General features: G+C 41.9%; 1 protein-coding gene across 5 annotated transcripts in view; it reads left to right on the plus strand.

The window, feature by feature from the left end:
* The window catches only part of ALDH1L2 (aldehyde dehydrogenase 1 family member L2), a 74,282-nt gene that overhangs the window by 49,514 nt on the left and 6,058 nt on the right, over nucleotides 1–18,710 (plus strand). For 4 of the 5 annotated variants that reach the window (XM_065564954.1, XM_005300767.5, XM_065564973.1 and 1 more), the window contains 13 exons: nucleotides 1,396–1,543; nucleotides 3,979–4,098; nucleotides 5,380–5,507; nucleotides 5,945–6,095; nucleotides 6,597–6,667; nucleotides 6,786–6,891; nucleotides 7,376–7,463; nucleotides 8,741–8,834; nucleotides 9,154–9,253; nucleotides 10,757–10,855; nucleotides 11,638–11,803; nucleotides 12,785–12,890; nucleotides 15,996–16,195. In XM_065564954.1, coding sequence (XP_065421026.1) covers nucleotides 1,396–1,543; nucleotides 3,979–4,098; nucleotides 5,380–5,507; nucleotides 5,945–6,095; nucleotides 6,597–6,667; nucleotides 6,786–6,891; nucleotides 7,376–7,463; nucleotides 8,741–8,834; nucleotides 9,154–9,253; nucleotides 10,757–10,855; nucleotides 11,638–11,803; nucleotides 12,785–12,890; nucleotides 15,996–16,195 — 1,577 coding nt within the window. Of the gene's footprint in view, nucleotides 1–1,395; nucleotides 1,544–3,978; nucleotides 4,099–5,379; nucleotides 5,508–5,944; nucleotides 6,096–6,596; nucleotides 6,668–6,785; nucleotides 6,892–7,375; nucleotides 7,464–8,740; nucleotides 8,835–9,153; nucleotides 9,254–10,756; nucleotides 10,856–11,637; nucleotides 11,804–12,784; nucleotides 12,891–15,995; nucleotides 16,196–18,710 lie in introns of those variants that run through there. The other variant, XM_042843623.2, reaches the window with a different exon arrangement.

The raw sequence follows: 18,710 nt of genomic DNA on the forward strand, positions 1-18,710 counted from the left end.
GTAACTTTATATTTTAAATAACCATGTTTTTTAAGCAATTAATGAAGACTGTGACCGTGTTATGGTTCTTACGGTATCTGTGATTTTTCCCTTTCCCCACTCTTCCCCAATCAGAAGTCACAAAACAGTAAAGAGAAAATTATTTTAAATGCATTTTTTCACCATATTAACCACTTCCAGAAACCTAATAAGGTGATCCCAGTGCCACATCAGATCCTTCGCCTCCCAAAGTCAGTGCAAGATTGGACCCTTGCCCCGCTTACTCAAGCAATACTCCCGTCGACTCCCATGACATTGTCCTCAATTGGAATTTTGCCTGAATAACAAGGGTAGGATTAGCCCCAAAACTAAGGGACTACCCTGACAGATATTTGGGAGCGAGTCTACCGTAGATCTGACAGCTATTCCAAATCTGGGGGCCCAATCCTGCAGCTGCATACCGAACTCCTAAATGCAGTGAGGTCACCATGCTGTATCAGGTCACATTAGTGAGCATCGCTCCTTTCTCTACCCCAATGCCCACAGCCATCACATGAGAAGCCTTGAGAGTTTTACCAAAATCATTGCTATTAATAATCCACCAAATGTAACATGATTCACAGTTCCCGAGCTGTACTAAATAGCCTGAACAATACTTGCATGACGTAACAGTGCTGGGAGCTAGCCGGTCAGCCAGCACTCTGATCTCTCTGGCACTAGTTGGTTTCCCCAAGAAGGTCTCAATGGGGAATGGAACGTTATCCGCTAATCAGTCTGGGTGAGCTAATGGATTAATTAGCCAATCATCTGAGAAGTGATTAAAAAGGCACAGGAAGGAAGTGCAAGGGGAGAGGAGTAGGGCTGAGTCCAAGTCCAAACTTAGAGAGCCCTCAAGGAAGGGAGACCTCTTCTCCTCTCAGACCCTGGGGACAGGGCTGATGATACACGGGACACTGCAAATAGCATTGCTGCACAGAACTGTAAAGGGGTTGGGGCAGGAATCTGAACTAAACCTCACTGTGTGGATAACTAACTGGTGGAGTCTGAGCAGTTTCTGTGAAGCTAGAAGGCAGGAGCAGAGCGTACCCTGTTATACATGACATATGTTTATCATTTGCCTTTTATTCCTAAAATGTTACCTCAGAGTATTTCAAAGCCATTGGGCCAAATTCTGCCCTAATAACACCTGCACAATTGCTGTGTATAACTGAGGACTCCATGTAACCCAATGGCTAGCAGTAATACAGTACAGCTACAGAATAATGGCATGCACACAAAAAAGCCATTGTATGCAACCACACCAATGCAGACACATTGTATGCAACCAACCAAAACCCTACTCCACCTTCTAATAATTGACTGTCTCAACAATACTTCAGTGTAAAGTTCAACCTACTATTTCTTTGCAATTTTCAGAATGATTGAAGAGATCAAACAAAAATATGGTGGACTTCAGCTGCAGAATGAAGATGTGTATATGGCCACTAAGTTTGCAGACTTTATTCAGATGGCTGTGAGGAAACTTAGGGGAAAGGACGAAGAGGAAGAATTAGTCATAGATTATGTAAGCCTTTTTTGGTTTTATTGACATTTTGCACACTTTCTTTGACGGAGTGTTGGTTTCGTTTCTGTAGTTTTCATTTATTTGTGACGGGATGGAGGTGAAACTTGGTGAATTCCATTGCTCATGAAACTGGGAGATCAATAGCAGTGGATGGATTCATGCATATTGCATATGTAGGTATTGTAAACTTCCTTAAAGTGCCTTGCTCATGTATCTCAGTCATCATGCCCACAAAAAAAAATCTGCTTTTCTGAGGAAAACAGCAACAGACTCTCCTCCAAGGAACCCTAGCATGGGGCGGAGGGGGATATGATAGAGATCTATAAAATCATGACTGGTATGGAGAAAGTAAATAAGGAAGTGTTATTTACTCCTTCTCCTAACACAAGAATTACAGGTCACCCAATGAAATTAATAGGCAGCAAGTTTAAAACAGACAAAAGAAAGTATTTCTTCACACAATGCACAGTCTACCCGTGGAATTCTTTGCCAGAGGATGTTGTGAAGGCCAAGCCTATAACAGGGTTCAAAAAGAACTAGATAAATTCATGGAGGGTCGGCCCATCAATGGTTGTTAGCCAGGATGGGCAGGGATACAAAACCAAACCAAGCTCCAATCTTTGCCTAAGTAGCTTCCTCTCCTACATCAAGCTATGAGCATCTCCAGCCCTTCAGGCAGGAGGATCCACCACTTACAGAATCAGAGGGTGCTTATCTCTTTGTCCCCAAAGAGATGGATAATAAAGGAGTCCCCTTTTGTTCCCTTTCATAGTCCAGAAACCTTTTGAAATGTATTCTTTGAAAAGTAAACCAAGACAAAGTTTCTCCCCCCTGCTGCTTGTTCTTTGGCAGGGCCGGCTCTAGGCACCAGCAAAACAAGCTGGTGCTTGGGGCGGCAAATTTTTAGGGGCGGCATGGCCGGCGCCAGAATGCCGCCCCTGCCGCCCCTAAAAATGTGCCCCGGCTGCCCTTGCTCACCTCCGCTGCTGCCGCTCGCGCGTTGCTGCTCCCCCTCCTTCTCAGGCTCTCAAACCTGGAAGGGAGGGGGAGATCCTGAGCGGCCACGGCACACGAAACAGCTGATTCGTGCGCTGCTGCTCCCCCTCCCTCCCAGGCTTGAGAGCCTGGGAGGGAGGGGGAGACTCCGAGTGGTCGCGGCGCGCGCGCCGCTTCTCCCCCTCCCTCTCTCCCTCCCTCCCTCCGTCCTACGCTTGAGAGCCTGGGGGGAGGAGGCAGGGCTGGGGATTTGGGGAAAGGGCGGAGTTGAGGCGGGGCTGGGGGTGGGGTAAGAAAAACGGGGGGGGGGGGGCAAAATTGTTTTTGCTTGGGGCAGCAAAAATCCTAGAGCCGGCCCTGTTCTTTGGGCAACAAGCCCTTTCTTCATCCTCTTGTCAATTTGCTTTCTCAGTTGGCTTGATCACTTTGTTTACCTTAGATGCAAATGTACCTTCATTGTCCTTTGCTTGTGATTAAGCCATGTTGTTTTCTCATAACTAGAGCCATGCAGACATTCCTTTGTTTAGGGCAGGCTTGTTTATCAGCTGCCTCCAAAACATATTACACGAACGTATTTCCAGCACACATACATAAGTCTTTATACACAACTTGTACATATATCATGCAACAATATTCGTGACCAGCATGTCACCCGTTTTCATATGATACCTTACAGGTCCCTGCTTGGCTAAATATTCTGCCAACAGTGTGTTGGGTGAGCTCTTTGCCAGTTGGCATAAAGGAGCTCTTAGAGTCACAGTAACTTGAAACACATAACTAGGGCCATTGACTTCAGTTGGATTATAAATCTACTTAGTCACACACCTATTTTAATACCTTGCTGGATTGAGGCCCTAATGATGATTTGATCCTGGATATCCACTAGTAAAACCATACAAATTCATTAATCCATTTAATAATTTAGGCACTTCTCCTCCTCAGAGGAAGTACAATTTCTATTTAGTTTTGCCTTAGTGATGGATACTGACAGCCATATATGCATCCTGGTACTTTGTCTGAAAACTGGTTTTGCATATTAAAGTTACAAGTTGTATTAGGTACATAGTTTTGCATGTTGCATGTACAGTATTGCCAACCCCAAATGTTCAAAAATTATGAGTCAGGCTCACCAAAAGTCATGAGATTGGCTTTAAAATCACGAGATTAAGTAAAAATAATAGATTTGGTGATCTTTTTATTTGCTTTCTGCTTTTTGAGCCTTTAGGGTGCACCGAGGTCACATTTTGAAGCCTTCTCCATAGCCACAGGGCTAGAAATTTATTTTTTAACGAATGAAGGCTGAAATCATCACATATCCACTTGACTCCAGGATCTGGTGCTTTAAGAAAAACAATAATGGTCATGAGACTCATGACAAAATCATGAGAGTTGGCAACGATGTAAGACACATTGAAATGTTGAGTTTCTTTCACTGTTAGGTTTCAAAAAATGTTAACAATATGACTGTGAAGATGCCTTACCAGTGTTTTATAAATGGACAGTTTATGGATGCTGAAGAGGGAAAAACATACGACACTATAAACCCAACAGATGGATCAGTGAGTAATTTCTGCATATGATAAATACTGGCTTATTCTGAATACTACATTTCTGGATAAATAATCTAAAACATTAAAAGGATATTGCCAAGTTGAAAATCATGTAGTACATTTTAAAAGATTCCTTTACTATTTTACAGTCAAAACTTGAAAAAAATTCTTCAACTTTTAGTTATCTTGAAATGTTAATAATTTAATCTAATTTACTTTTCAGTTTTTATGCTTTTTATTCACTTTTTGCATCTTAGCCTGCATAGTGAAAACTGGCTGATTAATTTCGCTATGTTTATAATCTATTTTAAGTCAGTTTCACTAGCAGGTTCTCATACTTTAGCTTAGTGTTGCAGTGTTTGGCTTTGCAGACAGAACAGGGGAATGCTTATCAGTTCTTTTAAAAAGTGTTTACACTGGGATTTTTGTTAGTTTCTTGAGCACATTTCTGTTGGTCAGAAGTTATGTAAAAGCTTATTTTTACAAATCCTACAGTTTAGGCCAAATTTGTCCTGAAAGTGTCCTTTTAAATAGGGTGACCAGATGTCCCATTTTTAAAGGGACAGTCCCGTTTTTTGGGACTTTTTCTTATATATGCGCCTATTACCCCCCACCCCCTGTCCCATTTTTTCACAGTTGCTATCTGGTAACCCTACTTTTAAATCACTTTTAAAAATGACTTCTCAATATGCATTTTTTTTTCAAAAAGTACCAAATCTTGGCTGAGCAACTGTTGGGGCCCTGATTCTGATCTCATATATGCCACTACTTAAGTCAATGGAGCTAGTTGTACCACTATTAATGAGGCCAGAATCAAGTACAGCGTTAGCAGTTTGGTATTATCTTAAGGCATCTTAAATATAAGTGTCCATCTATGGTGCTCCATGTAACAAATATACCATTCCAGGGAGGCAATATCCAGATGGTATTCTAGAATGTTTAGGCATTCTATTGTCTTACCAGACACTAAGCTTTTCCACTTCTTCAATGTCACATCAGTAAGTTCATGTGATAGTTGAAGAAATAAAATAAGGCTTGAGGGTGTGCTCTGTTGTTAGCAGAGTTTGAGGAAAGAGGGACCCAGAATTCTGACTGTTCACACAGTCCTTCGAATTCCACCTCAATTGGTGGTGTCTGAGCTTTTCTGAACCTGATTGACCCATGCATAATAGGTAGCCATTAGAATATTAAATGTTTGTTTATATTTAAGTAAAAATAAAAAGAGAGAAAGGAAGCATTGTATGTAACACTACTTGAAATGTGAGCTAACATTTAGCTGTTTTGTGACAGATAATAGCAAAGGTGTCTTATGCTTCAGTGGCTGATGTTGACAAGGCAGTAGCAGCAGCAAAAGATGCATTTGAAAATGGTGAATGGGCAAGAATGAATGCAAGGGAAAGGGGGAGATTAATGTACAGGTATGTAAGGGGTTTTGCTATGTTTGCTCATGTTTCTTAACTTTATTTTACTTCCTCTGAAAAATCATGGTATACCCCATCTGAATCTGATGGACTTTCCTTGTCATAGGGCTAGAGTGGCCATATTTCAGAAGGGGTGAGAGGTGAGGGGTGAGGAGTTCTGGGATATGCTTACTTTGACTTGGGTCTCTGCATTGCAGTGTGCATGTCAGACCCTTTTTAAGTTAATGAAAAAATTCCCATTGCGTTTATTGGGTGTTTGGCCCTTATTTACATTAACAAATAGCCAAAGGTCCCAAACCTGAAGTCACTGGAAATTTTGCCTGAGTTGCAGTATTTTGCAGTCCCACATCACGTTTGTAAGTTAGGTATAGTTGGAGGTGTCGTTTCCCAGTGTTGTTATTTTTGATTCTCATTTGTTGTGTTTTAATTAAAAGACTTGCTGACCTGATGGAAGAACACCAAGAGGAATTAGCAACAATTGAGGCCATTGACTCAGGAGCTGTCTACACTTTAGCTTTGAAGACCCATGTAGGAATGTCTGTGCAAACATTCAGATACTTTGCTGGATGGTGTGACAAAATTCAGGCAAGCTAATATTTGTCAGCAGTTACGCAAAGTCAGAAATGAATTACAATGCTTCTGTATACTTATTCTTTACTAGTACTGTCTTTTGCTTGTACAGCCCAGAAGAACAACTTTAACACAGGGAAATGAGGCATTCAAAATTGTGGATGACAGAATTAGAATTTTACCTAGTAAGAGTCTTCCTGGAAACATGATAGGAGCACATTATGCTTCCTGTTGGGAAACAGGAATTTAGAGTCTGACTCGTGATGACAGATAAGCTGGCTGAGAATGTGGAGTGTTATAGAGGAGATGTACCTCATATCCTTGGTAGAAGGTTATACAGCAGCAATATTCCAGCATCTTTCTGTCTCTGGCATCCTGTTAACAGAACAAATCCGGCTGTGAAGCCTTCCATGATTGCAATGATTTTTCTGAAACAAACATGGTTAGATAATTGGTGCATTTTAATTTTCCTTTCTAGATATATACATTTTTTGAAATCCATTGTCTTTCTTTTAGGGTTCTACAATCCCAATTAGCCAGGCCCGCCCAAACCATAACCTAACATTCACCAAGAAGGAACCCATAGGGTAAGGCTATTGTCTTCTTCTTAATGACTGCAAACTAGTTTTAACCTTGACAAATAGAAAATCCTTTCAAAATCTGTTATGAAAATGTAACTTTTTTCATATTTTTCCCAATCTTAAGAGTCTGTGCGATTGTTATCCCCTGGAATTACCCACTGATGATGCTTGCATGGAAGAGTGCAGCATGCTTGGCTGCAGGCAACACATTAGTTCTCAAACCAGCACAGGTAAAATCAAAAGGGAAAATGCAAATTATGGGTGTGATCCTCCACTCCCTATTCAGGCAAAGCTTCCATTGACTCCATCCATTGACGGACCTGTTGCATGCTATAAAACATGTAAAGCAGTAGCTATTCCCACACTGATACAAGGCACTCCTCTTCACTAGAACTCTCTGCACCCTCAAATTAGAGAATACATTAAAACTTTCTGTTTATCTATCAATGTCGTCGTTGCATGGAGCTATGGTTAGGGAAGAGGGGGAGAGGAGGTTGCACAGTGATATGCATGTGTACTCAGAATATAATTAATCTGGGATGTGAACAGAATGAACTCCTTTTTCTAAGGGAGTGCCACTTTGTCAGCTTTGTAAAAATATGAACTAATGTAAGATTCATATTGTAACAAGCTAAAACGTATTGCACATTAAATATTTCATGGCATATTTAACTAAAATAGCAGACCTAATCTGACTGTTGTGTACATGTTTAGGTCACTCCTTTGACTGCCTTAAAGTTTGCAGAGCTCTCAGCTAAAGCAGGATTTCCCAAAGGCGTTATAAATATTCTACCTGGTTCAGGTAAAACATTGATCTAATTATTTTTCTGTACAAAATATAGCTCGGTATGAACTGTAGTTGAGAACAGTTAGGTAAAAGACTGAGGTGAGGTGAAGTTGTTGGTGATCTAGCTTTTCACCTCTGCAGACCTGTCAGGTGAAAACTGTGCTGAGTGGACTTCTCCTTCTTAGTGGATCTTTGTCCACATTACAAAGCTGATACATCATTTCACATGTATTCTCTGAGCTGAATGGGGAATGACTATGGCGCTAGCCAGGGGTGTTTGCCCCTTATCTACACATTCTCGATTCAAACAAAAAATACAAAAATCTTCAAAGAACCCTTTATAATATAGAGAAACATAATGCTTTTGATTATAGAACTTCTCTTATTCTCAAAAGCTTTTTGCCAATAGGGCATATTATTTCAATAAGATTGTGAGAAATCTAGTTAGCTAAGCGTGACAGACTGGTTGGTGGAGACAATGTAACATTACGTCAGCTAATTCACTTCCTCACAATCATGTTTAAACATAAGATTTCCTAGTAAAGACAAACCCCAAGATAACCTTGGGGCTGATTCAGTGAAACAGTACATATGTCACCTGATACAAGTTTAAAATACACCTCTACCCTGATCAGGGCCGGCTCCAGGGTTTTGGCCGCCCCAAGCAGCCAAAACAAAACAAACAAAAAAAAGCTGCGATCGCGATCTGCGGCGGCAATTCGGCGGGAGATCCTTCACTCCCAGACGGAGTAAGGGACCGTCCGCCGAATTGCCGCTGAATACCTGGACATGCCGCCCCTCTCCGGAGTGGCCGCCCCAAGCACCTGCTTGAAAAGCTGGTGCCTGGAGCTGGCCCTAACCCTGATATAACACGACCCGATATAACACGAATTCGGATATAACGCGGTAAAGCAGTGCTCCGGGGGGGGGGGGGGGGGCTGCTCGGGCGGATCAAAGCAAGTTCGATATAACGCGGTTTCACCTATAACACGGTAAGATTTTTTGGCTCCTGAGAACAGCGTTATATCGAGGTAGAGGTGTATAAATTGGGTTATTCTACCAGCAGTCCAAGTATCAGAGATGAAGTTCTCAACTCCATTGGTGAAGGGAGGGATTTGTGCTGTTGTGGTTTTAGTTTTATTAATCTGAGGTGTTAATTGTAACATAAGTAAGGATACTTATTTTTTAAATTAGATGCTATTTAACCTGACAGGCTTACTGGACTATTAGAATGTTAAGAATTGCATATACATTTTCCAATTAGTTGTTTCCCATATCCCACGATAATACAGGTGGTTTAGTGGGACAGCACATGTCTGAACACCCAGATATCCGCAAACTTGGATTTACTGGTTCAACTCTTATTGGTAAACAGATCATGAAGAGGTATTGTATTCATTATATTCAGAAGATATTTTAGATCTTTTTTTATACTGTAGATTAATCAATGTTTGTTTACTATATTGATGTGCAAACTACATCTTGCACATAACATTAAAATGACATGCAGACTATGGATGGAAATATATTTAATCATTTGTCTTTAATAAATAGTGGAAATATCATTTGCTATTAAGTCCAACTGTCCAAAACCAAAAATAGATATATGCTATACATTTTCACCAGCTGATCTTAGGGAAAATAATTTCATTACTAAAAGATGTCTGAATGTTAATTTTATATAATTATTTACAACTTTCCGTAGCTGTGCAGTCAGTAATCTGAAGAAAGTCTCCCTTGAACTTGGTGGTAAATCCCCACTGATCATTTTTGAGGACTGTGAACTTGACAAAGCTGTGAGAATGGTAAGGTTACTTCAAATTAAAACATGTTCAAAGCCTTGTTAGTGCATCTTATTAAGAAGCAATGTTCTAATTCCTTCTCTCTTTCTTACATGCACCCCTCCTCAGGGCTTGCTAAAACATGCAGGAGGATAGCCACACTTTAAGCCTCATACAGTATGTTGAAGCAAGGCTCCCCTTTTCTAGGCTGTATGACAATACAGTTTAAACTTTTGGGGCTTATTCAAAAAGACTGGGATATTCTCCAAAAAAATTAATTGAAAAAGAGTAAAGGTGAAAAGTGTGCTTCCATGGAGTCATGCTAACACTGCAAAATAATTAATTTTACAAAAAATTGACACTTAAAACCCCTCCAAATGCTAAAAAAAAAGTCTGGAAATGAGGTTGCGATTCAGTCAGTTCCCCACTGCCATGTAATCCTTAATGACTCACTATCACCCACATGCCTGACCTGTACTTCCCATCCAACCTTAACTTCTGTCTTATAAAATTTGCAAAATATATGCATAGAGGAAAATTAGTAGATTATAAAATCCTATTTCCTATTGAAGGGATCTATTTCCAATATAACACTAGCATATACTACATCACTCATTACAAAAATACTTAGTTGCTACATGATGTGGTTAGTTTAGGCCCTAATCCTGCAGTTAGAGCCCCATTGAACTCAAACAACATTGTGCTATTGCATGAGATACAAAACAATGAAGCTGACTCTCCAATCCATTTTTTATGATCCAGGAAGAGTTAAATGGGGGCGGCGGGGCGGAAAGAGCGTGCACTGTGAAAAGCAAATTGAATTTTGAAAATCTCTTTATGGTTTGATCATCTGAGACATTGCGAGAGCCAGTCAGAAAATGGAAACAAATTGTTTCATGAAAATATTTTTTCCCATGAAAAAAATGTTTTTCTTTGAAAGTTTTCTGACAGTCACAAGTTAGTAACAGGGGCAAATTGTCCCTCCTCCATGAGGCCTGAGTCCATAGGCTTGATGTAGGGGAGGTTCTTTGTGCATTTGACAGGATGGAAACACATACTTCTCCACTGGGTCACATGCTGTGTCTGCCCTCACAGCCCTCGACCCTCGATAAGGGGAATGTATCAGCAGAGTTGTGTATTCATCAGCCTTGCTTCCAAACTCCTTTTCCATGATGCTGTACAGTGTCTCTATGGAGCTTCACTCAACAGTGTGCCGGGGGTGTGCACCTCCCTAAATCCTGCCTCCACTCACAGCAGCTCCACTGCATCCAGGGCCATCTCTGTTCATGCACATGTTTATGTCAAGAAGGTAGAGGGAAGAAGGGTAGGATTTACCCCAGAGGTGAGAAAACATTTTTATTTCTTTAATGAGTTTTATGCTAATATTGCCCCTTTAAAGAAGAGTTCTATACATTGATTGATTCAGACATAGGAGAAAAAAAGAGAGAGAGAATGTAGTTCCAGGGAATAGCTGGAGTGGGAAATTAGTAAAACCAAGTATCAATATAGTGTTTTCTTCTGACACAGGGCATGGGAGCAGTATACTTCAACAAGGGAGAAAACTGCATTGCAGCTGGAAGACTGTTCGTGGAAGAATCAATTCATGATGAATTTGTTAGGAGAGTGGTAAGATATTTAAAGGGCTCATGTTCAAAATAAATTCTGTAGTAACAATGTAAAGCGAAGATCAAGTCATTTTATACACACACACAAGTTTATGCATCATGCAAATTATTTAAACTTTCAATTGCTGCTGATGCTGGGAAATCACGATTCCTATCATGAAGCAATGAAAAGGGTGTGCTAATGGGAGACACTTGCCCAAGAAATGCAATGAGAAGTGACACACTTATAAAGAGACATTATCCTATCAACTATATCTGTACATTTATCTAACCAAAAATTGCCAAATTTGTATCCATGAGACTTAAGACCACTGTGAATATGGGAAAAAATATGGTAAGACTGGAAGTATAGCAGGGATCATACAAGAGTATCTAATGTTCACCATTAAAAATTCAACACTGCTGTGTGAAAACTCAGTTATTTATTGCTATTTAGAATAGGAAATAACTTCAGTATCTTGCTACCACACTATGTTAACTTGAGTTAACAATGACATTTTAAATACCAGACACAGTAACAGAAGAAACTTAAAAATGAATAACTAAAAACAACGGTCAAGATTTTCAAAAGTGACTAGTGATTTTGGGTGTCCAACTTGAAACAACTTAAAAGAGCCTGATTTTCAGAAAGTGCTAAGTACTCCTTCTGAAAATTGGGTCCCTTCAAGTGGCCTTAAACTTGGGCACCCCAACACTAAAGTACCCATAGTCACTAGTCATTTCAAAACAAAATTGGCCAGTGTGTCAATATGTAACTTTTCATTTTAATTGGGTAACGTGTAGGTGGAAGAAATCAAAAAGATGAAAATTGGTGACCCGCTCGATAGAGCCACAGATCATGGTCCACAGAATCATAAGGCTCACCTGGAAAAGCTGCTGGAATATTGTGAAATTGGAGTGAAAGAAGGAGCAACATTAGTGTATGGAGGAAGACAAGTATGTAGACCAGGTAAAATACTACCTGGAAATGTTTTCAATTTTTACATTTTTAAATAAAAGCCCACATGGTTCCCTCTGTTGTGTAGCACAAAGAGGAATAAACTCACGGAAATATAGTACAAAATGAGCTGAAGGACAGCTACATGGTTTCTTTTCCGCGGCCACCAAGGTAGAGGACTCTATGAAGTATATCTAAATAAAGTAGGGTGTCATTGTCCTGGAGAAAATCACTTGGCATAAAGACCTGGAAGAAAGAGATGGCTCATACTGAAGAACTCTTCAAATATTTACATGTAAGGAGAAACTCAGCCTGTTCTACAATATTTCTTTGCTAGGACTGACTTTCATATAGAGACTAAGGGGAATAGTCCTCACCTGATACATACGACTTTCCCGGCACAGCTCCCATACACTATTAATGGAAGTTGTGCAGCTGACACACCAGAAACTAAATTGAGACTTAGGTCAGGTCTACACTAAAAACTTTTGCCGGCATAGTAACATCAGTGAGGGATGGGGTTTTTTGGTGATTTTTTTTTTTTGCAATAGTTTTACACTGGCAAAAACCCTAGTGTAGACGCAGTTATACCAATTAAAAATTACTTTTGCCAGTATAGCTTATTTTGTTCAGGGAATGGTATAACTTATTCCAGCAAAGGCACTTTTTTGTTGGAACAAACTGAATCTTGACTAGGATGGTTTGCTGATATACCTGTACCAGCAAACCTTTTCTTCTGTACACCTGGCCTATATCTCTAGCAAAGTAGAACTTCTGGTGTGAAAGTCTCTGTACATACTGGTTTTCTTTCTCTAAAGAAAATTTAGAGTGGATATTTACATCTGCTGCTTTGGCTTATACAATACTTAGCTCAGAATATGGAAAACAGAGAGTGTGGTGTGTGGTAGTATGTAGGTAGAGAAAGAGAGAATACAAACTAAAAAAATATTTTACTCGCATGCAAATGATACCCTATCTGTGTCCTCTGTTTAGGTTTCTTCATGGAACCCACTGTATTTACAGATGTTGAAGACCATATGTACCTTGCCAAGGAAGAATCCTTTGGTCCTGTTATGGTAATTTCAAAGTTTAAGAATGGGTATGTTCTGTTCTATTTTAAATAATAGCATTTTGTTTTACTTTATCAGTAAGTAATGCAACCATAGCACCTAGTGCTGGGATCCTGCCAAATCTCATAAGGTCACGCTGAGTCATTGTGCGGATAGGAATCCTCTAAGGAACAGATAGGTGTTGAAGAAAGCATTTAGTACAGACTGCTTTTCTCAGTTGCCACAGAACCAAAGCTACAGCAGGGTGGAAAGGGACACTACATTGCTGGAGGTGCCATCTTTTACATGAGATTAAATAGCCAATGGCACTTTTTGCAAAGTAAGGGTAGTTAAATGCAGTGTCCTAACCACGCTACAAAACTTACATTCTTCCTACAGTATCTCAGTTCCCCCTGCAGATTCTGGTGGCTCAGTTACCCTTCTTCGTTACAAACTGTTTGTTGTGTCACATTACTATGTGCTGTTTAACTATAACTGTATTTTATTCCAGAAGTGGGTATATTCCAGTAAGGGTGAGATAATCCCTGTGTTTAGCTTGTGGACCAGTTTACTAGATTTCAGAGTAGCAGCCGTGTTAGTCTGTATCTGCACACTAGTAAACTGCAAAAAGAACAGGAGCACTTGTGGCACCTTAGAGACTAACAAAAATTTATTAGAGCATAAGCTTTCGTGGGCTACAGCCCACTTCATCGGATGCATAGAATGGAACTGCTCAAATAAATTTGTTAGTCTCTAAGGTGCCACAAGTACTCCTGTTCTTTTTGCGGTTTACTAGAGTACGTCTACACCAGGGGTGGGCAAACTTTTTGGCCCGAGGGCCACATCAGGGGTGCGCAACTGTATGGAGGGCTGGGTAGAGAAGGCTGTGCCTCCCCAAACAGCCTGGTCCCCGCCCCCCATCTGACCCCTCCCACTTCCCGCCCCCTGACTGCCCCCCTCAGAACTCCCAACACATCCAACCCTCCCCCCCGCTCCTTGTCCCCTGACCGTCCCTTCCCGGGACCCCCGCCCCCTATCCAACCCCCCTGCTCTCTGTCCCCTGAGTGCCCCAACCCCTATCCACACCCCCGCCCCCTGACAGCCCCCCCAGGATTCCCACCCCCTATCCAACCGCCCTCTGCTCCTCGTCCCCTGACCACCACCTCCCAGGAGCCCCCACCCCTAACTGCCCCCTGGGATCCCACACCCTTATCCAACCCCCCCCGCGCCCTGTCCCCTGACTGCCCTCCCGACCCCATCCACATTCCCGCCCCCTGACAAGCCCCCCGGGACTCCCACTCCCGACCCTCTCTGTTCCCCATCCCCTGACCGCCCCCCCCCAGAACCTCCGCCCCATCCAACCCACCCCTCCGCCCTGACTGCCCCCCAGGACCTCCTGCTCCCTTACCCAACCCCCCGCAACCCCTTAACAGCAGCAGGAGCTCGCAGCTGCGACACCCAGCCAGAGCCAGCTGCGCTCCCCACGATGCCCAGCGGGAGCGGCGGGCCAGAGTGCGGCCTGCGTGGCTGCGGGAAAGGGGGGACAGTGGGGAAGGGGCTGGGGACTAGGCTCCCTGGCCGGGAGCTCAGGGGCCAGGCCGGACAGTCCCGCGGACCGGATGTGGCCCACATCTGGTCTACAGTGTATGCTTCTTTCAGTGGCATGTAGAGTACATACATGTGTAGCCACCTAGCACTGGTATAAAAGCAGGGTAGACTGTGAGGCATGGTTTAGGCGAGTAAAGCCACATCTTCTCTTAAGGGTATGGGTATGTGCTCAAGTACACACCCTACATAGTTTTCTGCTTACCCCAAGCCATGTCTCCCTGTCTGCACTGCTGTTTTTAGCAGTGTAGTGTCCCGCGATCTCCCCTCTGCTGGAGCCTTTCCCTGTCACAGAAAAAGACTCCAGCAGCAGGGAAAGGCTCTAGCAGGGGGTTTTGCCCATGCCGCGCCCCCCGGTTCCTGCAGCAAGGAGCTGCTTCCCCTCTACCACAGTGTAGACACAGCCCACTTTTCACTGTGGCATGTCGTTACAGTTACGCTATGTGCTGCCACCAGTGGTGTGTAGTGCAGATGTAGCCTTAGTGATCTAGAATGCAATTTACTGGGGTGAGCTTCAGCAGGGGGTGAAAAGCACTGTATAAACTTAATGGAATTATTTCCAGGGGCCTTAATTTTTCTAGTTTGAAAATATAGTATTAAACTTTTGACTAAATAGAACACAATCTATGAACTATCACATTAAAAAGTTGTTTAATCAAACTCATTAGATGCTGACGCCGTGGTTGTTCTGAGGCTGGAGCACCCACAGGAAAAAAATAGTGGGTGCTCAGCACCCACCAGCCACAGCTGTTTGGCAGCTGGGAGAGGAGTTGGGGGAGGGCAGAGACCAGCGGGTGGGAGGGGGCAGAGTGGGGGCAGGAGGAGGTGGAACAAGAGGGGGGGGCCTTGTGGGAGGGGGCGGAGCGAGGGCAGGGCGTCCGGGAAGGGGGAGGAGCAGGGGTGGGAAGAGGTGGAGTGAAGGCGGGGCCTTGGGGCAGAGTAGGGGTGGTGCACCCCCGGGGAAAAGTAAAAGTCGGCGCCTATGATCAAACTTATTCAATTTTTGTAAACAACTAAGGATATTTAAAGCTGTTTGGGGATAAGGTACAAATAGAAACTAGCACAGTGAAGATGCCATGAAAAGGTTTATTTGTTACATGGAAGGCTTTGCTTTTTAAGAATTTATTCCCCAACAAAATGAGAGTTAGGGCTAATTTTAGCAAAAATTAATGTTCTGCTGCAAAGCTCTGCTTTGGAAACATTTTTGTACTTCTTCATTCCCTGAATTCCACTGGAGCTGCACAAAACTGGTATGTATAGTACAATATTTTGTTTGAGGTTTTTTTGGTATAAATCTTAAGCATTCTGCAATCTAATTTACACACTGTATAAATTAGAGACAGTAATGTGAATTTTCATATATCTGACTGATGAACAGTAGACTAGTACGTAATAGTCATGTTTTCAAAACAGCTAAATAGAGATTAGAAAGAAAAAGGGTGTGGAAAGAAGCTGTTGCACTGCAGCTAGAAGGTTGTTACATCAGAGTCTCTGTTATGTTTCTCTTACTGTCAGTGAAGCCAAATGATTTATTTTTATTATTATTATAGGGATGTCGATGGAGTGTTAAAACGTGCAAACAACACAGAATATGGCTTAGCTTCAGGGGTTTTCACAAGAGACCTAAGCAAAGCTCTGTATGTTAGTGAAAATCTAGAAGCAGGAACAGTTTTCATTAACACATATAACAAAACTGATGTGGCAGCACCATTTGGTGGATTCAAACAATCTGGTTTCGGAAAAGATTTAGGTAAGTAGTTTGGTTTCACCCCTCTCCCCCACCACACACACATACACACGGATGGTTCAACCCCCCCCGCCCACCCCCCCCTTTTTTTAAAGCCTTGTCCAGTTTCTATCACAGGAGAAAAAAAGCCCATAAATGTCCTGATAGATCAAGTTTTACACTTAAAAAATAAGGAAAAATGTAAGAAATAACACCGTTGTCAGCTAGGGGGCTAATGGCATCTCTGTGACCCATTGCTGGTTTGAGTGCCCCCTCTCAGGTATCAGGCCTCATGCCTTTACCTATCTCAGGGTGGAATTTTGCAGTTCTAGTCTTCAACCGGATTCTGGCTTACAGTATCCCCCTTGTATCAACTGTGCTCACCCAGCAGGTCCAACTGAATTTGGACACTTACGATTCTTCCATTTGGGAGTCTGTGACCAGCAGCATACAGTAATCAGACAGGCTTCCTTAACCAATGTGTTTATTTTAGTTGGAGAACAAGTTTATTAGAGAAAAAGGATTATAAAAATAGATAGTCTACATTGCATGTCTACCTTACCTAAAGGCATAGCATCCCCTAATAGTAACCTGTGCAGTCCTAACGTCTTTAAACACCCCCAGCAGGTCCTTGTGTCTAATGGCTCATCTACTACACTGCACTGCTAACTACCCCATGTGGACACTACCGGTGTGAACTAAAAGGTACCTAGTTCACATTAATGTATTCCTCTTTCAAACAGTCTTTAGACCCAATGATTCTGACATTGTCCGTCAGTGACTCTTCGGTGTCAGTTGATAGGTTTCTACCTGGAGCCATCTCCTCTTTCCTGCCTGTGTTCCAGACAGACCTCATGCAGTAAACATGCAATAACCAGGCTAACAAACAGCATTCATATAATAAATCATCAGTGGGCAGCTCCAAATGCATCACAACCTTCATGGGAATTATCTTTGGTCAGTGGTTTTCTGGTTGTTTGGTTCTCACCAGCCCTTGTTTGACATAGTTCAAGGAAATTGACTGTGGTCTCTTCCGGACCCAAGCATACACTGAAGCTCCTGTCTCCCTCCAGTCCCCCGTTATAAACTCTCCTATCATTTTCAAAACTTACTTAATTTCAGACTGGCTCAAAATCAAAACCAGATTTTATCTGGCAAATTAAACACACGATAATAACGTTAAGAAGGTAGTTAAACTAACATTAGGACTAATATTACTAAAAAAATCACTAGACAGGAAATCAGACTTAAGAATCCATTTACCCAAGGATCTTAAATTGTGTGTCCCTGACCCATACTAGTGCTGAAGCTTACTTTTGGCTTCCATTCACATTCAGGGCACCCTGCCCACCCGCATATCTTTCAGTAAAAACCCCTCTCTACTTATAGGTAATGTGGCTATATGTTCACACAGTGGCCCTCTTTGTATCAATATGAGTTTCCATTGACTCGTGTTTTTTCATCCCCCTAACATACACATACATGACACTTCTCTACATGACCCTCTCATTGCCATTAACATTCTCACATCTTTGAGACTGACTTTTGCCAACATATTATGGGGCTATTTCTCCCAAACTATTCCATACACATCATGTAGCTTTCTAAATCTAATTACTCTGAATTTCTTGAGCTTTTTGACTTTTAAAGGAGATAGATGATTTTCAAAAATACCTCAGTGGGAGTGGTTGAGTGCCCAGCACTTTTGAAAAACTAGGCAGGTGCCTAAATAAATATGGATTTAAAAGCCCAACTTTGGTTTATTTAGTATCTCACTTAAACATGAGTACAGACGCTCCCTGGGTTACGCAAGACCCGACGAACGCAAATTCGCACTTACAGAAAAAGTTCTGTAAGCCAGAAATAGGCTTTTCGAGTTGCAGAAATTTTTGCGTAACGTACGGGTATAAGTTTCCAACTTACACAAAATTTGAGTTACGCAAGGCTTTCTGGAACGGAACGATTGTGTAAGTCGGGGGGCGTCAGTATTAAGGTGTTGATATTTATATAGCAGATAAAATTTATATTGGATACACCAGGGAGTACGTCAGAAAATATTTTGAGCAAAAAATAAAATAAAATAAATTACCCTCTCCTGCAAATAAAAAAAAATTCATGTCTATAACCTATCCTACTTACAATGGTATTATTAAGCTTGAGGTGGTTTTTTTTACAACTCTGACATGTCAATTTGATGCTGTTGTGGGGTATTTTTGAGAGGGTGTGTGTGGGGGTGTCAGTTTTTCCTTTCTGTTTTTTTAAGCATAAAGCAATCTATTTCCCCACTAAGGCTAGCTAGACAATTTTGGTCAAACTTTCCACAAACAAACATTCACCTTTAGGCAAAACTCAAGAATGTAAGATGTCAGTCAGAGAGCCAAGTGCACCACAGGAGGTCTTGACTTAGTTCCCAAGGACCTTGTAAAGTGCAAAGGGAATACAACCTCTAAATGTTCACAGGAATAAGCCCCATTATAATGCACCTTAGGAAAGCTGCAACTCCAAACTGTCTTGGGGAGAGGGTGTGTGAGGGGGAGGG

This window comes from Chrysemys picta, chromosome 1, assembly GCF_011386835.1.
Source record: "Chrysemys picta bellii isolate R12L10 chromosome 1, ASM1138683v2, whole genome shotgun sequence".
Lineage (NCBI taxonomy): Eukaryota > Metazoa > Chordata > Testudines > Emydidae > Chrysemys > Chrysemys picta.